General features: G+C 52.4%; 1 protein-coding gene across 1 annotated transcript in view; it reads right to left on the bottom strand.

The window, feature by feature from the left end:
* Pdxk (pyridoxal kinase) overlaps positions 1 to 23,880 on the bottom strand; it is a 34,016-nt gene continuing 10,136 nt past the window's right edge. Inside the window, exons 2-11 of the mRNA XM_060369233.1 lie at positions 20,213 to 20,267; positions 18,298 to 18,402; positions 16,754 to 16,837; positions 15,367 to 15,413; positions 12,959 to 13,044; positions 12,035 to 12,080; positions 10,039 to 10,150; positions 8,994 to 9,130; positions 6,149 to 6,215; positions 1 to 5,930 (exon numbers count right to left, since the gene is read on the bottom strand). Coding sequence (XP_060225216.1) covers positions 5,818 to 5,930; positions 6,149 to 6,215; positions 8,994 to 9,130; positions 10,039 to 10,150; positions 12,035 to 12,080; positions 12,959 to 13,044; positions 15,367 to 15,413; positions 16,754 to 16,837; positions 18,298 to 18,402; positions 20,213 to 20,267 — 852 coding nt within the window. The 3' untranslated portion in view covers positions 1 to 5,817. The remainder of the gene's footprint in view (positions 5,931 to 6,148; positions 6,216 to 8,993; positions 9,131 to 10,038; positions 10,151 to 12,034; positions 12,081 to 12,958; positions 13,045 to 15,366; positions 15,414 to 16,753; positions 16,838 to 18,297; positions 18,403 to 20,212; positions 20,268 to 23,880) is intronic.

Below are 23,880 nucleotides of genomic sequence, written 5' to 3'. Positions count from 1 at the left end.
TGCAATGAAAATATTTATTTGTGCACAGTCATAGGAGTCAACGGACCAGCACAAAACGGACACAGCGACACAGTGCTGACAGGTGCGCAAGTTGTACAAACACACTGACAGAGGACGGTACGCAGGGCTGGGGACTTGGGCAAGAGACCACCTGAGCCCAGGGCATGCCCCTCCTGCACAGCAGAGACTGTGGGGCCAACTGTGCTTTGCTCGAAAGGCTAGGAGCCTCCAAAGAGTTGTGGTCTCTGAGGACTGGTAGGGTTGGGCCGGCCCCACAGGTGCAGCCCGTCTTCCAATTCGTCCAGGTGTGCAACACATGGGTGAAATTCTGACATGCCCTACGTCAGGAATTAGGCAGTCTATGAAGCTAAGAGCACTCACGATGTCACCCCCTCCTCGCCTCATCTCTCAAGAGCTATGTTCTTGAAGAATTCACCTCCATTTACACAAACACTGACATCACACCTAACACCATCCAGAAAATGGCCCCGGGTGTGAATCCCTCAGGCCTGAGCTTTGAAGGAATTTTGCTTCCATCTTCCTGCTCTGTGGGGCACTAGAAGGATGTGCTAAGCCTCTCGGTCCTGACATCTTCAGGATGCACCCTCATGTCAGGCACGAACCAGGACCTCTGAGAGAGTGTAGCTCAAGAGGCTTCGAGCACCAGCCCAGGTCACAAATGGATGGCGGCACCTCCGCCTGCCTTTATGGACAGTGAGGTGCGGACATGGTTTTATCCAACATCATAGCCTGCCTTCATGGGTCTGCTGGGTTCAGGATGGGCAGTGAGGCATGGTCATGGTAACACCTCAAGGCCTTCTGGGAGCTTCCAAGCATGGAGGTCTGAGTGGCAGGCTCTTCCTCTGTTTTCACCCATTTGGAGCTGCAGGGCAAAGGCAGCCCTAACTGGCTATCTAAGAGCTGACCAGGGCAGGGCGGGGGGCCCCTGGGCTTCAGGGAGGCTTGTATCTCCCGTCTGGAATGTGTATCCCATTGCAGAACGACTGGAAATGGCTGGACAGTGAGCTACGGGAGGGAAAGAGGAGATGCGGAGATGCGGGCATGGGGAAGTTCAGCTTGCCATCATCCCCCTGAAATGCGATGGAGACCGAGACCCTTGCTCTGATGACACTCTTGCCTGGCCCAGGTAGTGAGGGAGTCTTTTAAATTGTGTTTATGTTACCAGAAAAATTTTAAAACGAGAACTTTTAGGTATAGCCTTGTGTATGTGTTTAAAGATACAGTCTCACTACATAACTATCCTCCTGCCTCAGCCTCCAGGGTACCAGATTGCAGGTGTATACCACCATGCCAGGCAAAAAAAAAATTTTCCATTAATGTAAAAATTTTATGTATTGTTAACTTTAAAATTACTCAGTAAATTATGGCTTTAGGCAAATACACACACCGGGAGCGGTGAAAGGGAAATATGGCATATAAAACGTTATCTTAAACTAATCACTGCATGGGAAAATGTCTGCAACAAGAATAAACCAGAGTCAACGGGAAGACACACATATTGCAAAATGTACCCATACTTAGGAACCATCAACTCTGGCCAGGCTGACCACGCAATGGCTTCCTGGAATGTCATGCAGGACTGGGGGCACATTGAGCTACTTTCTGTGAGGCGCCAAAGTTTGGATCCTAAGAGAAAGATTTACACACTGAAAAACCACCCAACCAAATCTCCCAGCTTGGCGACTGCTGATTAACCTGGAGGCACCAGCATCTGCCTGAGCAGTTGACGCAACCCTGGCCCCACTGCGCCCCCTGCTGGGGGAGGCTGAAAGTGTGCAACTGGAACCAGAAACCTCTCAACTCTGGTTTCACAAGACTGGAGCCTGTAAATGCTCTGCCAGCCACCGTCTGCAAGCCACCACAGTAAGTGTGGAACAGCAACGGGGATTGGCACACGGAGGTTCAGTTTCACCTTCACCCCAGGGCCCTCCTCAATCATTCAGGATCCTCAGAGGAGGGACATTCACTCATCTGCTGAGCTCCTCTTCAAGCCCTCCGTAGCACACAGCTTTCCCTACAGAATCTGCAGTTCTATGAAGAAACTCACAGTGAACCGGAACTTGCAGAACTGCCCCTTGGGAGTCAATCAACCACAGTACTGGTGGGCGCTGTGCTCAGCATCCATCTGTCACTGGGACAGACCTGGCTTTCCAGGGCCTCTCAGTGCATCTCTTCCTGGATAACCGGAAGAGAAGCCTGCTGGCTGGCAGCAGGGCAGCAATAAAATGGGGGTCTGGGCTGCGGCACCCTCTGGAGGACACAAGGAATCTGGGTGCCAATCCAAAGCCTGGGTCCCTGACTGTCCACCCAAACTTCAGTCCCCCGCTCTGGTCCAGGGAAATAACCTGCCCTAAAAGGAAGGTGCTTGGAGGGGGCCAAGGCAAGCCGTGGTCAGCCCAGCCTGTGGTCACCGGGCACCTGAAAACTGCAGCAGTATGGACCATCTGCCCCCAAGTGAGTGACCCTCAAAGTCAGCAAGGAAGTGAGGAGCTCAGAAACAGAATACAATCACTTCTTTCTACACTTACAATGTGGGGTTTGAAGTAATAGGAGCCCGGCACCACGGTCAGGAGCACAGCAAAGGGCCCAGCGCAGCTCTGGCCAACCTGCCCCATTCCAGAGGCCCCACCTCCCTCAACAAAGACAACAGAGGTCTAACCTCTAACTCCCTGGGCTGTTTGTTCTCTGATCCCAGATGGTTGTGGTGACATCACACTAGGAACTCAGGTAGCCTATGGGGCACACAGCCCCCTCCTTTCAAATCCCCGCTTCAGCACAGTGAAGCCAGGCCTGGCCACTCCCAATTCAAGCAGCTTTTTAAAAAATGGGCTCTCACGTTGAAGAATAGGACAGTGTCATTTTTACAATCATTAACACACTGAAAACCTAAGATAGAGGCACAGGATTATCTCGCAGAACCAGGCAACGGTTTAAGAAGACTCCTGTCAGAATGCCTTCTTAGTCTTCCAGGAGGTTGAGGGAGAGGCACCCAGACAGCAGCAAAGGACACCCCTAGTAGGAAGCAGGCAACACTGGGCTAATGCAGCTTCATTTGCAAGTACATTGTTTCCCTACTAAGCCCTGGACAGTGGAGTAGAAGCCAGTTCTGATTTGGATGTGAGAGGACCAGACCCTGAGCTTGCTGCCAGGCAGGGCAGCAGACATTGCTTTGGAAAGCCTTGTTCTGCCCAGGGCCCCTGCTCAAAGCTCTGATTGTTTCTTCTTAGTCACATGCCTGAGTCACCGCCTCTGCCTTTGCCCTGTTGGCTCCAAAGCACATAGGAGGACAATTCAGACTACACCCAAGTTCAGGCTTTTAGAGGAAGTCCTCATTGGGTTGTGGGGGTACTCACCCTGCTGTGTAAGCAAGAAAGGGTCCTCCATACCCCCATCAGCTCTGGGCTACAGCAAAAGACCTAAGCCTTCCCTGGTGTGGCTGCAGAGTGTGGTCCTGAAGACCCCCAGAACATATAAAACTGCCCCACCCACTGCCAGGGGGTACTTCATCACCTCATCACACACAGACAGGCTGTCCTCAACCCCATGCCTGCTCTTTCACTGTGTGTGAAGCCAGCAGTCAACCTCTGGGGTCTTCCTTTATCACTCCCCACTCTGTTTTGAGACAGGGTCTCTCCTCACTGAACCTGGAGCTCGCTCACCAGCTTGGATATACTGGTTGGCAAGTGAGCCCCAGGACCCTCCTGTTTCCATTTCCTCGTTCTGAGGTCACAAGTGCAGACTGCACGACCACACTTAGGTGCTGGGGACTGAAACTGGGTCTTCCTGTTTTCGTAGCAAGTACTTTGCCAGCTGGGCCATCTCCCTAGCCCAGTTTCAACACTTTAGAAGAGGAAAAAGAAGTTTCTCTCATTGCTGACAAAGTGCTGTTCCCTGCTCTCTGGGAGGCAGGGATGGGCTCTTCCTGAATCAAGCCTTGGAGGACAAGGCAGCTCCTCCCTTCCAAGCTGTTGGCCATGACTTTCCTTTTTCGGGTCAAGTCTTGGGACTCAGAGGCCTGCCACTGGGGCCGGAGACATATGTCAGACTTGATGGCCATACCAGCGAGCTAGCTAATCTTGTCCTGGGGTACTAATGGACAAGCTAATTTTTAAAATTACACTTATTTAGTGTATTTTTGTATGTGAGAGAGAGACAGAGGCAGAGAGACAGAGATACACACAGAGAGAAATTTGCAGGAATCAGTTCTCTGCTTCCCCCATGTGGGTCCCCCAGCTTGTCAGGCTTGTCAACAGGCACCTGTACCTAAGGAGCCATCTTGCAGCCTGTGACCAGAAAGGCAGGAAGTTCAGAATGTTGACGGCGCGGGGCCATGTGGACCCGCACCTCCTCTATCTGGGATGCTTTTGGATGGGGAAGGGCACACAGGAACTATGTGAAGGTAGGCTGTGGCTCTCAGAGGCCACCTGTGGGGCCTGCTGCCAGGCACCCATGGAGAGCCTGGGCGGGCATAATGTACTTTCCACTTCCTCCAGCCTCCCATTTCTCCTCAGGCTGTGGCTTCTCAGAGAGACAAGTCTCAAGAACTGAGGTACAGGGAACTAGGTGTGGGTGCCGAGATCAAGGTTGGTCAGGAATGACCAGCCCCACTCACAGTGATGATTAGGGACCCCAACCTGTGATGAGGCAGGAAAGTCACCCTTGAGCAGCACAGTCTCCTACTAAGGTCTAAGAGCTGCCCCCAAACTCACAGTGCCAAAGTACTCTGCAGAAGAACAGATCTCCCAAGGAGGCAGAGAACTAGCTGGTTTCACATAAGGGCGGGCCTCTTGCCCCTCAGCCTGTGGCAGGCACACACCCACTAATGACAGTAGGAACCAGAGGTTAAGTATGCCACCAGGGGGCAGGTGCCATCTCTGCCTCTCCTTCCATGTCTGTCCAACACCTGCGCAGCAATGCACTGTGCCCAGCAGCATGTGACGAGTGTACTGCTGAGTGACAGTCCTTCAGGGCTGGGAGAGTTCCCACAAGAGACCAGTGTGACATCCTTCCCTGAAGTTCCCAAGAGACTCTGGGCTCAGCAGCTGGTCCCTCTGCTGGTCAATTTCCCAGAATTCTCTCCCAACTCACAAGAGATCCTGCTGACACCCAGGAGGCTTGCAGATCCCTGGAATGTTCTGGTCCCATAAAAGGTCCCTGTCACAGTGACCACATGCTGGCATGCTTACCCAAGCATGAGGCTATGAAACCTTCCCACACAGTCCAACAGCTGCAGAAATCTGACATCCTGGACACCCAAAGAGCAGCAGTGCCAGACACAGAGACTCTAGTGCAGGAACAAGGAAAAGACCGGAATGGCAATGAAGGTATTTGGCGTAATTCTCCCAGATGCCAACGGTTAAGACCTAAGCCAATTAAAAGACAGTGCCGCCACAGGCAGAGTCTATGCACAATCAGGGATCTGGGGGCAATGGCAGTTGTGGCCAACAGAGGGCTCCACAGGCAGCAGGCTCGCCTCCTCCACCTACCTTACACACACCTATGAGTCACCGTGAGGCAGTCAGAGGCCAAGAGCCTTTGGGGAAGGGACCATGTTTCCAAATCACATATTTCTGCAACAGGCTTGTCTTAAAAAAAAAAAACAAAAATACCCAAAAAACAAAAAAAAAAAACCCACGATGGCACATTTTCACGATTGAGACTGGCTGAGACCCGGCTCACAGGAAGGAACAAAATGTCAAGTTTCAGTCATGGCTCTAAGGCAGACGTTACAGCTCTTCACAGGGACGGAAACGGAGACCCCAGCACGCTGTGTGTCAGGGCAAGTGCGCGTGGTCCTCACAGCACTGTGGCCTGCACGACAATCTCGGGGTCCTCGATGTCCTTTTTGCTCTGGACCATCCTCAGCTCCAGCTGAGCCGGGCTGGGCTTCCGTCCCTCTCCTGCTTCAGCTGCAGAACACGGGGAAGAGCAGAGCAGGTGGGGGGATGGAACCCGAGGTGCCCTTCCCCCTCCTACACTTCTGGGTCTCTGTTTCAGAAGGGTTTCCGCACCTGCAGCCTCACTTCTGACAGGCAGCAGGAGAGGCTGGAAGGGAGAGGGCCCCTCCCTCTTGCCCACCTCCATGCAGAAACCGCCTCCCAGGAAGGCAGAGCACAAGGGCAGGTACCTTTTGCACACTGGATGGTCCTCTGCAGCACGTGCTGCATGGCAGACACAGTTTTCTCACAGGCTACCTGTGGAGGCGACAGAGACACGGGGCCTTGGTCTACCTGGGCTGTCCAGAGGCTATCCCACAGGCACCAGCTGCCTCAGTCACCAGGAAGCTGGTGCCACTGTCACTCACACTCACTGGACACAGCTGGGCCGCCATGGGGTTGACTGCAGGACAGTGCCCCCAGCACAGGTGCTTCTGCATTAGCCTGTGTCTGGAAGGTCCCCCAAGCCCATGCTAAAGTCTGCCTGGGGTGCTATTGGAGGGATGACAGCGTCAGGAGGTGGGGTCTGGTGCAAGGTCCTTAGGTCCCTGGGGGTGGCCCCTGGAAGGTGACAGGGCAGTTCCTTGCTCTTTTTCCTTTTGGCTTCCTGGATCCCGCCATGATACACAGCCATGGGTCACACAGCAAGAAGACCATCTCGCAGGGATCACACCCCTCTGAAACTGTGAGTAGAGAGAAACCTTTCCTCTTTCTACAGGATCTTGGGTATTTTGTTACAGTAGCGGAGAGAGAGCCAAGCAGATGCTGCACATGAATTAGCCACATCCCTGTGGTCTGGGATGCAGCACTGGCGGGGGCAGCAGCCTGCGACTTGTCAGTATCGTGCACACCCAGCACACAGTAGGTGCTTTGCTACAATTCCTGGGATTAACTAGTTTTACCGACTCTAAAATAGAGCTCTTGCCCACAACTGACTGTCACAGCTCAAGGCCAGAGGTCTGGGGGACTCAGCAGGGACCCAGACACTTCTCAGCTCCCTGACAAGGGTTGGCAGAACCAGGGTGTGGCTTGGGAGCCCCACAGTGAGGCTCCTCTGTGCCCGCTGACAAGTTTCTGCTGCCCCATACTAAAGGAACCTCCACTGCTGCCATCTAAACAGGGCAAGCCTGGCTTGGCCCACTCCTGAGGGAGGCAGAGGGCCAGTACAGAGCAAGGCGAGTGAGCGTTTTAGACTTAAACTCAGGGTTTTCAAGGGACTTGATACACGAGAGCTCATCTTCCTCTCTGTCGTATAAGCAAGGTGCCAGTGACCTGGTCAGAGTGGGGTGGCGTGGGTGGTGGCACAGCCCCAGGGAGCCCACTTCCAGGCCCCACATCTAACTGCCTCTTCCAGGTGACGGCTGCTCCTCCCCATCTTCCTCCAGTCTAAAACGTGCAAGGCTCACCCAGCTGTGCAAGCCTGGTGCACAGTGTGGACCTCAAAGCTGAGGGCTGGGCGGTCTCCAATGGGCCTGGGGGTTGTTCTAACTTTGTGTTCTCTGTGTGTGTGTGTGTGTGTGTGTGTGTGTGTGTGTATGTTTTGCTATGCTGGGATGGAACACAGGCCTTGTTTGTGGTAGGTATGCGCCCTACCACTGAGCCATGAACCAGCCCTCTCAACTCTGCCTTCAGCAGCACTAGAGGAGGACACGTTGGCTGTGAGCTGCTGGGCAGCAGTAGAAACAACCTGGTCACTCACTATGCAGCTTTTCTGCTCACAGGCCGGGAGATCATAGGTGCAAGTGCAGAACCGTGAGAAAACACCTCTGCTCTACACTCACGTGCACTCTGCACAAAAAAGCCACAGCATGACCCCCACGACACATCGGTCCCGCTGGAGCCCCGGAAGTGATGACCCCAGAACACAGCATCAGTCCTGCTGAAGCCCTGGACATGGCTCAGCTGGTGGAGTAGTTCCTAGTACAAATGCAGTCCCAGCTGGTCCACTTTGCCCAAGAGCAAAAGCACCCTATCTCCTCACAAGCACATGAAGCAGGGAGACATAGAGACAACCATGGAAAGAACCATCTCCGTGACAGGACTGCGGAGGTGGGGGGCTGTGGTGAACAGACTGCCTCAGTGTGCATCCTCAGCCTAGGGCCCTGACCCCCCCCCCCAAAGGGTCATGTCTAAGTCTGCCAGTGGATTCATAGCAGGAAACAACCTGGACAGGGCAGAGCACTGGAAAACATGTAGTGAGAATTCTGAAATTTTGGTTTCTTAAAACACACAGACAGACAGACAGACAGACACACACACACACACACACACACACACACACACACACACACACACTGTAAGGATATGTTTTTGGTTCTTTTCCCAGGCTTAAAGGTATGGGGCTGCCTGGCAGCAGCTGTCTATGATTTGCCTTGTGCTCTAGCAGAGGGATGGTTTTGGCAGCTGCAGACAGTTTCTGGGACTGTGTGACATTTGGAATTCTAGGAACCTTTCAGAGGATAGATAAATACTAGGGCCCCAAGAGGTGGGGCTGGTGGTTGCTGGTCGTTGGCTGCAGTTTGCTAATAGTTGTGCTCAAAGAAGAAACAAGAAGAAAGAAAGTAGATTCAGAGATCTTTCTCTCTCCCCTGTCTATCCTTCCTTCTCTCCTATCTAGTGATAGGGGGTAAAACCTGAGGGATAAGGACTGGGGAATAGAAGAGCTCGCAAAGTAGCTAAGACTGGCTACAGAAATGGCTCCTAGGTCACCACGGCTTCATGGGCCCAGCTGACCCTTGTGTGAACTTTATTTTTAACAGGCTGAGGGTCAAAACCCAGGTCTTATGCACCCAGCTGAGCTACATCCCCAGTCCCTGTGTTTTGTTTCCAGTGTCACTCCTTCCCAAACATGGGGAACAGACTGACAGGGTGGGCTTCTGAGCCCACAGGCAGCTGTATCCTCCCATCGACCCTGGAACTCAGGCCCAGGCCCCACCAACCCTGCTCTTTTCTCTCTCACTGTTTGAACCACAGCAGCCTATCTCCTGACCAGGAGTGCAGAGGGGATTGTGGAGAGGGGAAGCAAGCACAACTGACCTTGAGATTGTCTGGGTGCTTGTGTGTCCACGCCAGAAGCATGGCAGCGAAGAGGTCCCCGGTGCCCACGAAGACAGCGTCCACCTTACGCATCTCCATCCGGATGCGCTGGGTCACCGTGGAGCCATCGGGCTTCCCTGGGGAGGACACAGGCCAGGCCACTTGGTCTGAGACTTCTCAGCTGGACAAGAATAACCCCTGCAGTGGGAACTGGTCAGCCCAACTTGTCCCCACTTCTAAAGTGACAGGAAGGTTCGGTCAGCACTGCCCATCCCTGGGGGTGGTCGCACAGATGTGCTGTAGTGTCCTTCAGGAACTCTGGGAGTCAGTGTGGGGTGCCATGGCTAATAACCTCCCACCCCACACATACTGCCACCACTGTCCCAAGGAGGAATGAACCACTGGACCCTTAGAAGCTGAAGCCAGCATGGCCTTGCACAATCTGCATGCCAGGAGCTGCCTAGATGCACTGCTTGCGTGTGGCACAAGAGCATTCAGATGCACAGCCCTAAACCGTGTGTCCGGAATGCTCACTGGAGCCTGTGGGTGTGAACTCGGGGTTCCTGTTAGCCTGTAACCCAGATTTCAGTGCCACTGTAACACTGCTCAAACAGTTAACTAAGGTGCTGTTTGTGTAACCAGTCACCACTACCCAGCAGAAACCCAGACCCTGTGGAAGCTACAACCACAGAAGCCAGACTCCGCTGGCCTCTGGCATAGGCCATGAGTCCAAGGCAACTCACCAGACAAGACTACAACCTGTTGGTTCCAGTGTACCATGGACATCTGAGCATCTGGTGAGTGGGAGTGGATGAATCTGCTCATGTTCTCAATACCCCACCAGCCCCACTTGGCTCACAGAAGCCTGTCCTGAGCCTGCCTTCTGTCTGCCACTCCTGGGAGGCAAGAGGTACTAACCCCTTGCTGACTGAGTCATAATCTTCTTCCTACTGAGCCCCAATTATTCTCTGGTGCCTGAAGGCCACAAGCTACATAAACAGATGGACCTGGGGAGCAAGGGAAGGTAGGCAGAGCAGGCACTTACGTATCCTCTGGCTGCCCAGCGCGATCAGGTAGTCACTGCCCTGTGTGGAGGGCAGGTCAGAGCTGGTGATGACCACCGTGTCAGGACCCATGCGGTGCAGCACGTCCATCACCTGCCAGCAGCAAGGGAGAGTCAGCAAAGCCGGACACCGTGGCTCCTCCTGACATCACGCTTCTCAAGGGGACAGGCCTGGCCGGCCACTGTCTTCTCTGCAATCAGAGCTCAAGCAGCCAGGAGTGGCCAGCGTGCCTGATGGGCTTCCAGAGAGCCTGGAACATTGCACACACATGGCCAGGCCTGTGGTCTACCACCTTCAGTCAGGCCTTGAGAGCTGAGAGTCTGAAAATTGTGAGGAAGCCTGGGGGACCCACCCCAACTCCTTAGGAACTGGGAGCTATCATATCCACCAAGGAGCAAGCAAGCTTCTCTCCATGCTGGCTCATCTTCCTTTTTGCTACTTGTCTATCTATCTATCTATCTATCTATCTATCTATCTATCTATCTATCTATCTATCTATCTATCTATCTATTTTTTAATTTTTGATTTATTGAGACAGGGTTATACTATATAACCCTGGCTGACCTGAAGACCACACTGGTCTTGAACTCACAGAGAGTCACCTGCCTCTGCCTCCCAAGTGCTGTGAGCCATGACATCTGGCCCAAGCTGGCTTTCCTTAAACCTCACAGTTATCCCTGTCTGCACTGCAGTGCTCAAAGGGGGCACACGTGGGCGCCTATGCAAGTGGACAAGCTGGGAACCTAGCCACTGCCCACTCGCAGAGGGAGACATGGAGTCACATACTGCACATGCTCTGTAATTTCTAAGGCCACAGAGGGTGGACAGGATGGCAGCACCGAGGGATGCAGGGATGGGCCAGCAGTTAAGAGCACCAGCTGCTCTTGCAGAAAGAAGACTCAGGGTCAGCTACTGGCACCAACATGGTGTCTCTCAACCGTCCTTAACTCCAGGTCCAGGGGTTCTGATACCCTCTTCTGTCTCTGAGGACACCAGGCACACACATGGTATACATATACACATAGGAAAAACGCTCACACGTAAGATACAGACAAATCAATCTTTAAAAATAAAAGATGCCCAACTAAAGAGATGGCTCAGAGGTTAAGAACCCTGGCTGTTCTTCCGGAGGACCCAGGTTCAGTTCCCAGCACCCACATGGCAGCTCACCACTGTAACTCCAGTTCCAGAAGAGCTGAAACCCTCACATAGACATGCATGAAGGCAAAAACACCAATGTGCATGAAATAAAAATAAGTAAACAATTAAAGATGCCTATCAGCCTTGGGAACGTGCAGCTCACAGGCCCAGCAAGAAGCTGCCACCGTCGGCCTCCGGGTGGCTCATGCCTGCCAGTTGCTTGTTTCTGGGTAAATGGTGTGAACTGAATGTAATCGGTGCACTGCTGGGACATGACGATGACACACGCGTTGGCACACTCATCAATAGATGAGACTGTGTCCAGAGTTGACTCAGTGCCTTTCATACACAGCGGCTGCTCTGGGTGGCACTTGAAAGGACATACTGTAAGCTGAGGCCACAGACAGTGGACCGCAGACCCCGAGTCTTAGAAAGATGTGACTGCTGTCCCATAAAGGATGGTGACCGTGGGGCATGGCTGTGTCATGAAGCAGCTGAGGCCATGAGCCAATATCGTGCACCCACAGCAGAAGAAGCTGGAGGTGGCAGGAAGGACCTCCTCTCCTGGGGGCCTCAGAGAGAGTGCACCCCGTGTGCTTTTGAACTTGCAGGCTCCAGAGCTGTGAGAGAATGCATTGGTATGGTAGCCGAGCGTCACAGACAGGGACACAAGGTGGACTGAGTGTAGAATTGACAGAGGTATCAGTCAATGACAAGGGCAGGGTGCGTGTCACACCTGAGGTCAGAGGTCAGTATCCCTCAGGTGCCCATCCCTTCCCGAAGTTGGGTGCCTGTCTCCTTCCCCGTGAACAGGGCTACCTGGGAAGGTCTCCTTACCTCGAGTGCTTCTTCCTGGCTGTGGATTTTTCTGCCACTCAGCAACCTGGAACAAAGACGGGAGGGGTGAGCCAGTCCCTACGTTATACCCATCCTGGCAACTGACCTACATCCCCGTAGGGAGCCATCATAGCGTCTACTGGCCATAAGAACCGGGGGAAGACAGTGACGTATAGGGAGAGGTGGAGAAGGTCAAGAGGAAAATGTGTTCTAAGGGAACTCACACACAGGGTGAGGCTCCAAACTGTGCTGAATGCCTATCGATGACAACAGTGAGAAACAGCCACCTACAACCACCCACAGCGACTCCCCCCACAGCCTTAGTCAGGTAGCTCCAACCAACACTGCCACCCGCCTGCCTGGGCCTCAAAGAGATGTCATCCCTTACTTGAAAAGGACCCATTGCTGGCGCCCTCAGCTACTCAGTGTAAAAAATGCCCACCTTGTACAACCCTGCCTTGCAAGTCTGGGTTTCAAGAAACTAGCAGGTTTCTTGGAAGCTGGTGCTTCAGCCAATCAGGAGCCTTGAGCTCTGAGAGACACCTGTAGCCTGCAGTTTACCCCGGGGGCATTCCTAGCCACAGGAGCCAGCACTCAGCTCAATAGGTATCGCCAATTCTTTCTCTCCTGGAGCATCTTACCAGCAGGGAGATACTGTGGGCCAGAAGGATCATGAATCAAGAACCAGAAGGAAAGAGCGCTTGTCATTGCCTTAGAGGCAATGGGAACCGCTGCTGGGTCGAGGGTCCAGGTTTATAGGAGCAAGGGGGACGTGATCAGCCAAGCACAGGCCAGGCTTTCTAAGGGCGACCCAGGGGCCCGGGCGGGCAGATGTGGGGCTGCTAGGGCATATGTGAAGGTGGGTGCAGGGCGCTGCAGGGCTCCCTGGGGGCATCCGCGCCTTCTGAAAATGCAGTTACTTACTCAGCCTCAAACTGGTTGGGAGTGATGATGTCTGCCACGGGTACCACTTTCTCCCTGTACACCGGAAGGAGGTCCTGGGGAACGTACTGGAGAGCAAAGGAGACAAGGAAGGAGGCTCACTCCCATGGAAATATGAGTCCAGTGGAGAAACAACCCCAAAGCCGGTGCGGAGTCCTGGCATTGCCACCATGAGGACCAGGCACAGCTGAGGACCAGAAGAGCCCGAGTCGGGTGGGATAGGGACAGAGAAGGGTGGCACCAGGTAGGAGAAGGGCCTGGAGCAGGAGGGGAAGGCCTCAGCTCACCAGAACCAAAGGGAGGAAGGGAGTAGGGAGTCAAGACAGAAGACCACGCAGGAGGACTTAGGTGGCATCTTTCGACCTGCCATTGGGGCTGGGGCCCGCCTGGCTCTGGTAGTCTGAGTCCTGGGTCGTCTCATTTCCACCTAAGACATGCCTGTGAGCCTACACATACATGAGCACCTCTTTTTTTTTTTTTTTTTTTTTTCTTTTCAAGACAGTGTTTCTCTGTGTAATAGCCCTGGCTGTCCTGGACTCACTTTGTAGACGGAGGCTGGCCTCAAACTCACAGGGATCCATTTGCCTCTGCCTCCCTTTAGAGGGCCTGGATCAAAGGCATGGGTAACCACACCATGCCTGATCGGCTCATTTTTTGATTTAAGCTATCAAGGAAGAATTCAGTACAGAATGGTACTCTTCCTTGACCCTTCCTTTTTCCTGAGACAGGTTCATACTCTGTAGGCCCAGGCAGGCCTAGAACTTACAGCAATCCTCCTGCCTCCTTTCAAGTCCTGGGATCACAGATATAATTTACCAAGGCCACCTCAGAAAAATCTTTAGTTTTTGTTTTTTATTATCTCCATGCTGTGGATGGACCCAGGGCCTCGTGCAAGCATGATCTTCACCTCCAAACTTCTTTTTAAAAATTTGGATCCAGGCTGGCCTCAACCTTGTGCTCTTCCTTCTTCAGCTTCCCACATAACTAGGATTCCAGATGCCCACTGCCATGTCTGGTTCCTGACATCCGAGTCTCACGGGAGGTTGTAAAATAAGTGCCTGTTCCCATGATGCTTTGCAGCACTGGTGCATGGTGCCAATCTTTGCCCTTCCAGTTGCTGAGGAATTTCCTTGAGAGGCACAAGGTCCTACCCAGATGGACAACCATTGGCTAGCACACACTGCAGAAGGGCTACGGATGGATGGGGCCGCCTGCACAGTGAAACCCCTAGACTCAGGTCTGACCACGATACAAAAAAAGGCTCTTCCACTGCTGTGTTTGATGGCAGACACACATCCCAGTGGAAAGGCATTTATATGGCTAGCATGTGAGAAGCCCCAGGTTTGACTCCCAGTACAAAAACAAACAAAACCGATCATCTGAGAAACAGGCTTCCTGCTTGTTTGAAGTTAACACATATCTTGAACCCAGGCCTTCTGGGAAAAAGGCACTTCATCAAAACGGGGACACACCACAGCGACATTGAGCCCGAAGAAGAGCTCTTTAGGCTCACTGCGGCAAGCAGCCATCAGGAAGAAAGGAGGGATGGGGGTCTGGTGCGGGGAATCTTACAGAAAATAGGCACTGGAGAAAGAGGAGGGAATGACAGCCACTGAGCAAACTAGACAAGGAGTGACCCTCACGGGCCTAGCAGGGCAGAAAGGACACTGGTCTGGTGACAGCTGCACTGGGGTAGAATGGCATGTGGCCTGTTGAGCTGGGGAAATCACATGGAGTAGTCAGACAGTCCAAAGCCACCAAAGGAGGCAATGCCAGGTAGTCTGCGTGTAAAAACACTGACTTGGAGCCCAGAGGCCTTCGCTCCACCCTCCCATCTGCACAGCAAAGAGACTTCTGTGATGTTCCACTCAGGGAGTCTGACCCTCCCACTGCCTGCTTTGAATGACTCATGAGCGCAGGGTGACTTCCTCAGTGTTAAGTGGTTAAGGGGAAGCCGGCGGAAGGAAAAAAACAAAAACATTTGTATGAGAAGGTGATCCGGCTGTGACATCTGTCACTAACCCACTGGTCTGCAGCGTGGATAGGCCGACCTGGTTGGCTAGGTGTCCGTTTCCTCCCTGTCTGCTTCCTATATGCTCAAAAGGGTGCCTTTCCTGGACAGAGGAGTACTGTCCTGTAGACAAGGGGAAATGGCTACACCCTCTCCCCTCCCTGCTCAAGCCTCCAAACAGGCTTTTGGGAAAAACCTTCCACAACAGGAGAAACTCATAGGACATTGACCTCCAGCTTGCCCGCTGCTGGCCAAGTCGGGCGTGGATGGCACACATCTGACACTCGTCCTCCACTTGCGTGGAGGTCACACTGGTTTACCTGGGGACGGTGACCCTCCGCGCGGGCCACACGTTTAGCAGCAGCATGAGTGCACTCACCATGGAGCCCTCGCCGTTCCATTTGTCGCCCATCACAGGATCACACACTGCGGGGACATGGCATCCAGTCAGCAACTGCCGCAGCTCCCAATGACAGACCTGCACACGCTCTGCTTTTCCTTTTGTTTCCGTTTTTTGAGGCAGGCTCTCACTGTGTAGCCCAGGCTAGCCTTGGACTCCCAATCTTCCTGCCCCAGCCTCCCAAGTAGCTGAGGATGCAGACACGCCCAGCACACTCAGCTCCTTATCTAACTTTCTCTCAAAATGCCAGGGTGTGTGTCTGCATGTATGTACGTGTGTGCCTGCATATACGTATGTGCTCCGTGTGTGCAGATGCCCAGGAGGTCAGAGAAGAGCATGAGCTCGCCTGCAATGGGATTTACAGGCAGCTGTGAGCTACCAGAGTGGGTGCTTGGAACTGAACTCTGGCCTTCTGCAAGAGAAGTATACGCCTTTAACTGATAGGTTCTCATTTGGCCTGGCTGGCTCCGAACTCACTACGTAGCTAAACTGACCCTGAACTTCTGATGCTCTGAGTACTGAGATTACAGTTTCGGTGCAACTGGAGATTAAGCCCGGGGCTTCACCTCTGCTAGGCAAGCACACAACCAATTGAGCCACATCCCTACTATGTAATGTTTAGAAAATTTACCTACATATGGAACATTCAAGAACAATGTATTCCCTGAACCTTGAGCTTTTCTGTCCAAGACAGTTAGGTCCTCGGGATAATTGCACATATAATTTACCATCATTCACACCTTTGTCTCAAGGACACATGACCCCTGGTCACTTGAGCTGGCATGGTGACCTGGCTGAAAGAATACTAAACCTGGGTGTCCCAGTATCTTCCCAGGTTCGAGCACATTCCCTTTGGGCCACGGTCCACCGCGCACACCTGGGAGCCGGGTCCTCAGGATCCAGCCTTGGACTACAAGTCTGAACACTGCCTCTGCTCTGGGTGGCACGTGGACCCATCACTGCCTGGCAGCCAAGGCAGTGCCACCCATTCTCTGCATGGACAAACTAGATACGATGCCCTCCCTCCCCGCCATACACTAGTTTGGCCTGCCTTGGGTATCGGCCCAATCTACATCCTCTTTAGGGTCAGACCTCAAACCTCTTGGGCACCCCAGGCCTTTACACATACTTAACCCTCCCTTCTCGTGCACCCCATGTGAAACCCTTTGGGTCACCCTGAAAAACTCCCCAATCCTTCTGATGAGCCAGCCCACTAGGCTTCTCCTTGGAGGCCCCACGGGTCAAATAACTAATAGGTAGAGGCCAAGCTGGAAGTGACATGACCAGAAGACAGGAGGCTGAGCTGTCCTTTTCCTGGGGGTGGGAGTGGGGCAGCAGGGGAGGGGCAGCCTAACTGGGCACTCACCATACACGAGCTCAGAGTTCTGCTGCTTCAGCTCCCGGACGATGTCCACCACCATGGCCAGGAAGGACTTGTCTCTCGTGTAACCTTGGGAGGGAAAGTTCAGGATTATCCTCTCAAACAGGGCACACTGACCACCAGGGCATCGGCTATAACAAGCACCATCAAATCAAACATGCACCGGAGTTGGGAACAGGCCAGACTCTTCAGTCAGGAGAACACCAGGTCTCCAAAAGACTGTTTCTGGGAACAGGAAGATAGGCTGCTCCCAGGGACATGAGGAATTTTGAATGATAAGACTATAGCTAATTGGCAGGCACGTAAATTTTCCATTACCAACAGGACATATTACATGAAAAATATGTATATTATGTGTGTGCATGAGCCCTAGGAGGTCAGAATATGGTGTCTGGTCACCTGGAGCTGGAGTTACAGGCAATTTTGTGAGCTACCATGTATATGCTGGGAACCAATCCTGGGCCCTCTGCAAGACGATAGAATGTTTTTAACCACTGAGCCTTCTCTCCAGCTCCTGTGTCTCTTTGACATTCTTATTTACAGGCTGGAGAGATGGCTCTGTGGTTAAGAGCACTGGCTGACCTTTCAGAGGTCCTGAGTTCAATTCCCAGCACCTGTATAGTAGCTCACGATTGTCTATCACTATAGTCTCAGGGAATCCAATATCCTCTTCTGAAGCACAGATGTACATGCAGACAAAACACCTGTGTGTATAAGAATACCTAAATGTATTTTGTATTTAATTATTTGTTGTTGGAGGCAGGGTCTTACTATAAAGCCCTGGCTCACCTAGAACTATGTAGAGGAAACTTCCCTCAAACTCACAGAGCTGTGTCTCCCTGAGTGTTGGGATCTTAGGTATGTATCACCACACCCAGCCAAATCATGGTGCATTTTTTTAAAAACTTTTTTTTTCGTTTTGATTTGGATTTTTTTTTTTTGGGGGGGAGGGTGGGTTGTTCTTGGCTTGTTTTTTTTTTTTCTGTTTTGTTTTGTTTTGTTTTTGTTTTTGTTTTTTTTGAGATGCTCTGTAGAGCCTTGGCTGTCCTGGACTTGCTTGGGAGACCAGGCTGGCCTTGGACTCACAAAGATCTCGCTGCCTCCGCCTCCCCTAGTGCTGGGATAAAACAAGGCACTTTTTACCTGATACAGAGAACTAAATTGGGGGCTGGTATGATGGCTGACCGAGAAGGGATGCCTGCTGCCAAGTCTGGAAACCTAAGTCAATCCCTGGAGCCTCAATGGTAGAAAGGCCTTCGCACCCATACTGTGGCATACTGTGGTACACACACACACACACACACACACACACACACACTAAACTAATGAGTAGATTAAGCAGAAAATACAACTGGAAATGTAATGGAAGAACTGATGTTATAGGCAGCAGCGTATCACAGCAAGCGCCTCCAGGAGGTGCTGGCACCTGGGGCACAGCAAGACCCTCTGTGAAGGAGGCAGGGACTAGGCATGAGCCCAGAGATGACAACCTGTGCCTGACCTGTCACCAGCAGGCTGGCAACCCTCACCCGTGAGCACGTAGTCATACTTATTCACGTTGTTGGCCTTGAGACCTTCATACAGTTCATGGAGCTCCTGGGAATTCAGCACTTGGCCCTTCCAGTGGGCATAGCCTGCAGGAGGAAAACACCCTAAGCTGTGGATGTGGGAGCCCAGGCTTCCCTGGTGGCCATCTCAGCTGATGACAGCCACCTACCTTCCCTGAGGAGACCCAGTGAGCTGTTCTTGCAAAGGCTGGCCTTTGACCCAGACCGGATACTCTGGACCTGGTGCCTCAGTGAGATCCCAACACCCTAGAAGCACCCCTGTTTCTACACTGTGGGGGCTGAACCCCACCTCCACCCTCCCATGCCTGGTTCCTATCAAATCAATCCAGGGAAGCAGACACTCAGTGCCCCAGATGGCCCTGTGCAACTGTGTCCCAAAGATGGGATGTGGATAGGAACACATGGGCACACAGCTGTTGACTTCTGTGTTCAACAAGAGCACTGGCTTGTTGGACACAACCCTACCCCTCAGCACAGCCTGGTCGCCAGTCTCCTCAAGCCAAGTTGCTGGGTCACTGTCACCTGATACCCAGGGTGGGGCTCACCCTGGCCCCACCCATACTCTCTCTCTCACAAACAACCTAAATCACTGCCAAAACAAGTCATGGGTCAGACATTAGCAAGACACAAACAGGAAGGAGAAACAGGTCTGGCCCAGGTATACAACTGGCCCCTCTACCTGATATGGGCAGGACCCCAGGCTCTGGGACCCCTCCAGAGATGCCGGTCACCTGGGCACCCCACCACTCATGCCAAGTAGGGTTAACCTCCAACACCCTGAATTTCACCAATGCAAACTTTCTCCATTCAGCATCTTGGGCCATCCAAGTACACACCCAGGACCCCTCTAAGTTACACAGGGATTTTCAGTGCCTATGGAGCACCAACTGGAGCACAGCATGGTGGTGATCCCCCCCCAGAGCATGGTCCTCAGAACTAAACTCAACCCCACTGCTCAACATCCAAGCCATCTTGGCTCCTTTAAACACAAATAAGAAGGTGGTCAAAACAGCAAGCAGTAAGCATCAGCAGGGTCCATGCAGTTCACTGGAGACCCTGGGCCATGTGGGGCTTCAAATGCCAGGGCACTGGTCCTGAGCAGCCGCTGACCATGCTGACCCACTCTCAGCTCCTGTCTGAGGCTGCTGATAACTCTTCCCTCCCATATTAAAATGCATCACATGTTAAATCCTCTGAGCCTTCCCATCAGGCCAGCGACCAGCTGGGCCACTCTGGGACACACTGAGCTCCTGAAGTCCCCTTTGTGTTCAGAACAATGTTGAAACAGGTGTTGGAGGTGTTTCAAACACCTGAGTGGCTTTGTTCTCTTGCCAGCACGGAGAAGAGAAAGGGCTCTACTCACCGTGGACTCCACAGACCAGGGCTGTGGGGAGCAACAACTCAAGAGGCCTCCAAGGACAGTTGCCTTCAGCAAGAAGCAGTGATGCCTTTGAGTCCCCAGGACAAGGCAGATACACACATGCCCTTTCCCCTGGTACCTAGTGCTGAGTCTAGAAACACATGGGGCTCTCTATGCACAAGGTATTGCCATAGTGGAAAGCAGACAAACGGGCAGGTCACCAGTTGACGGTGGGAGGACACAGCAGCACACACTGGGATTTATCTGTTCAGCTCTCCCACCACAGCAGGTGACAAGACTGCCAGGTCAGCAGAGGAGGAAGCTGAGCCAAAGAGAGGCTTCCCACCTGTCAGCTCCAGAACACTAGACACAAATCAGCATGGTGTGGGGGCACACCCAGCACAGAGTGGCCCTTCTGGGTTCCATCCCCCTGCCTCAAGAGGTGGCAACTACTCCCTCAGGACCAGGTGACATACTATGCTGATTTCTACCATGGCTGCCATTTTGAAGTCCTACCTGTGTGGTTGGAAAACTGCACAGAGTTCACGGCATCAATCTCAAATCCCAAAACCTGCAGGACAAACAGAAGAAAAGTGCCAATGTTGGTCTGTAATCCTGAGATCCCGGAGCAGGGCTCCCAACCATGGCTTGTCCTGACTTGAGGAGGTAACAGACGAGACCAACCATGTGATATAGACCCTTAGGCAGGAGGGTTGCAGGGCAGGAACAGAAGGACCTGCCCAAGCCAGCCAGATGTTTACACTTCAGCATGGCAGAATTTCAGTAGAACCATTGGATCTGGCATGAATCTGGAGTGATGGCACGTGGGCTTTGAAGAAGCCTTTCGTTAGTGATTGTTATCTGAGACTTTAGGGGGTTATTTTCTTTTGAAAGATTCTCAGAGCCTTTTCACAACTTAGTCTCATGACAGGCCAGGAAGTCTCCTATGGCTAAGAGTTGCTTAGGTGATGGGTCTTTCCAGATGCCCCTGGATCAAATAAGAAGTTTTAGGATACAGAAACTGACTTGCCAAAGGTGCCTTTTTGGGTAACAATAAAGAGAGCTTCTAGGAAGCTGTCTGTCAATATTCAGTCCTTCAGAGGCTGGTGCCCCTGCTGCTGAGAAGCCTAAATTAACCCTGCAATGGCTACCTTTCTTCTATCAATCCTCCTGAGTAACCCAGAACACGGACATTTCAGGGCCACACATGCCTGACCATGGGCTCCTTTGTTCCTTCACTCAGGAAAACTGTCCAAACTACCAGAGTGGAGACATACCTCCCCCTTGCTTGTATGCACTGAAGGGTTTGGAGTACCCCAGAGGGCAAACCTGATGAATGTGATCAAAGACAGCGCCCCAAGCACCTGCCTGTCCAGATAGAGAACAGAGCCACAGATTTTCCAAACCAGCCCTGAGGGTGTGAGAGCCAGAGGGAGCTGGGCAGCTCAGCTCAGCCAGCCTCTACCACAGCAGGTGGCCAACTTTCCCTCCTCTTTCATCATGGGAGAAAGAAGGTCTCATGTCAGGGCTGAGGTCCTCAAGAACAACCTCGTTCATTGAGCAGCTTTGCTGCCCTGCGTGGCCTCTCACAGCTCTTGTGGGAGTCGTCCAGGCAGAACACATGAGCCTCCTGAGACACAGTGGGCAGAGTCCGAGGCTCTGTGTGGTCAGCTGTTCTACCTCAGCACACAAAGCAGCTCACCAAACCAAATTACGGTTATGGACCTCTAAGTCAGCCTAAAGCCATCATTTTAGTTTTAAAAGCTTTTTATTTTAAAATAAGAGGCTGGGCTGGTGAAATTGTGCAGCTGGTAAAGTGCTTGCCATGTGAGCATGAGGATGGACCTGAGTTCAATCCCCAGATCCCACATTAAAAGGCCTCTTTTGTGGCTGGCGGCGGTGCACGCCTTTAATGTCAGCACTTGGGAAGCAGAGGCAGGCGGATCTCTGAGTTTGAGGCTAGCCTGTTCTAAAGAGTTCCAGCATAGCCAGGGCTACACAGAGATACCTTGTCTTGAAAAACAAGCAAGCAAGCAGACAAATGAACAAGCGTAGTGTGGCAGTGCTGACCAGTGGCTGGGGAGGATTCCTGGGCTTCAGTGGCCAGCCAGCCTAGCAAAGTTGAACTAGGGTCAGCTAGAGACCCTGTCTCAAAAACAAACAAAGAGGGGACTGGAAAGACAGCTCAGCAGCCTAGAATGCTTGCTGTGTAATCATGAGGACCTGAGGACCGGAGACTAGACTCCAGCGCCACAAGCCAGGTATTCTGCGCACACCTGTAGCCAACTTGGGCCCCAAGGGGGATTGAGACAGGGCACTGGGGTTTGCTGGTATCTGGACTGGCTTCATGAAAACATGTGCCCCAGGTTCAGGGCGACCCTGCCTCACAGGAACAGGTGGAGTGAGAGAGGGAGTCTTGGCGAGAGCACTTCTGGGCTCCGTAAGCACACACAAATGAGTGAGTGCACACCCACAGACGTGGCCACACACACACACAAATACAAATAAGCAAAGCATTTTTTTTAAAGGGTAAACAGTTTAAGAATGGCACTCAGGGTTCATCTCCGGCCCCTCAGGGTTCATCTCTGGCCCCTCCACATGTATCCACCCACACAGGGATCCTTCCTCTACAAATAAGAAAGTGAAAGGGGCAAAGGGTTATGCCTAGAGGGCCTGGACAACCAAAAGCCACTTACAGGTGCTCCCCTTGTGACTCAGAACTATGCTGGTTACTCCTGTTCCTTCTTCCACTTCCCCGTCTCCCCACACTTAACTTTTGGGGCAGTCTGCTGCCAGAGGATCTGCCTTGCTTGCTCAACTCCCCAGATAGATCATTACCCACTCATCAGATGACCATCCCTAGAAACAGAGATCCCCTTAGTCTGGGACCCCATCCCCCCTCACCTAAAGCCCACTTCTATAGCAATGCCAGACTGAACAAGACCGCCAAGGAAACACAGCATAGATGCCACCAATAGAAGGGCCAGAAAGAGGGACTGTCAGGGTGTGGAGGCTAGAGGTCCAGGACTAGGAGGAACTGGCCCAATTTCCATGATTCTATCTACGGCTGGTGTATAGAGATGGAACCCACCAGAGTATAGAGCGACAAAGGTCAGGAGCACAAAAGTCCTCGTAACATCTTTGCTAAAACTTCATGGTAAACAGAGAGCTGAGGACTCCCCCCGCCCCAATCCTACCAGAACTCCAGGAGACCTCAACAGGGAAGCCCTGTGACTCTGACCCACGTGGACAGCAGAGGGGAGAGATGTCACTGACTATGGAATGGTAGAAAACAGGCCCTTTTACAGCACTCCAGTCCTTTAAAACCTCCTGACCTGGGCTGGAGAGATGGTTCAGTGGTTAAGGGCACTCACTGACTGTTCTTTCTAGAGGACCCAGGTTCAAATCCCAGCACCGCCCATGGCAGCTCACGTCTGTCTGTAACTCCAAGATCTGACACTCTCACACAGACACGTGCAGGCAAAACACCAATGCAAAAGAAAACAGAACAACAACAAACTCAGACTGTTCCTGATAGGGTAGACAGGAAGTGGGATGCCTCACCTGCAGAACTGCCCAGACAAGGCAAGACAAATCTATCAGACAGAGAAACAGGGACAGAGTGAATGAGAGACCAGGAGAGAGAGCATCAGAGGCAAAAGACAAAGCTTGGGCGGCATCAGGAGAGTGACTGCCCTAGGGGGAAAGGGATGGGTTTCTGGAGCCTGGCAAAGTGCCAAATATGTTGTGTGGTGGTGTTTGCTTTGTCCTAAGTCATCGAGCTCAAGTAAGTTCATCCTTGCCTCCTAGATTTTAAGCCAGTATTATCACTGAAGCAACAAAAAATTAGCAGTAGTATTAATCTAGGAAGGTAAAAATGGCACTTGGCAGATTTGCTTGCCTATTCCAGACCTCCGGGTACCGATATAGCTTCCTGGCGTCTCAAATCCCTTAAAATTCTAAACTCTAATCAACTGTGATTTGCCATCACTGGAAGCGGTGATGACACACGTCCTGGAAACCCTGCCAGGCTGTCCTGCCCCGCTTCTTCTGTGTGTGCTGATAATTAATCCTTTTGAGCTGGCACACGAATCTGAGAGGGGGAAAAATCGCTATTTTCTGCTCCCAAGTGATGCGCTTAGCGGCTCTGCACTGGCGTTTCCATCTCAAATATTACTGTCGAA

The sequence above is a fragment of the Meriones unguiculatus genome, chromosome 16 (assembly GCF_030254825.1).
Source record: "Meriones unguiculatus strain TT.TT164.6M chromosome 16, Bangor_MerUng_6.1, whole genome shotgun sequence".
Taxonomy (NCBI): Eukaryota; Metazoa; Chordata; class Mammalia; order Rodentia; family Muridae; genus Meriones; species Meriones unguiculatus.
This window is presented reverse-complemented; position numbering and strand designations above follow the sequence as displayed.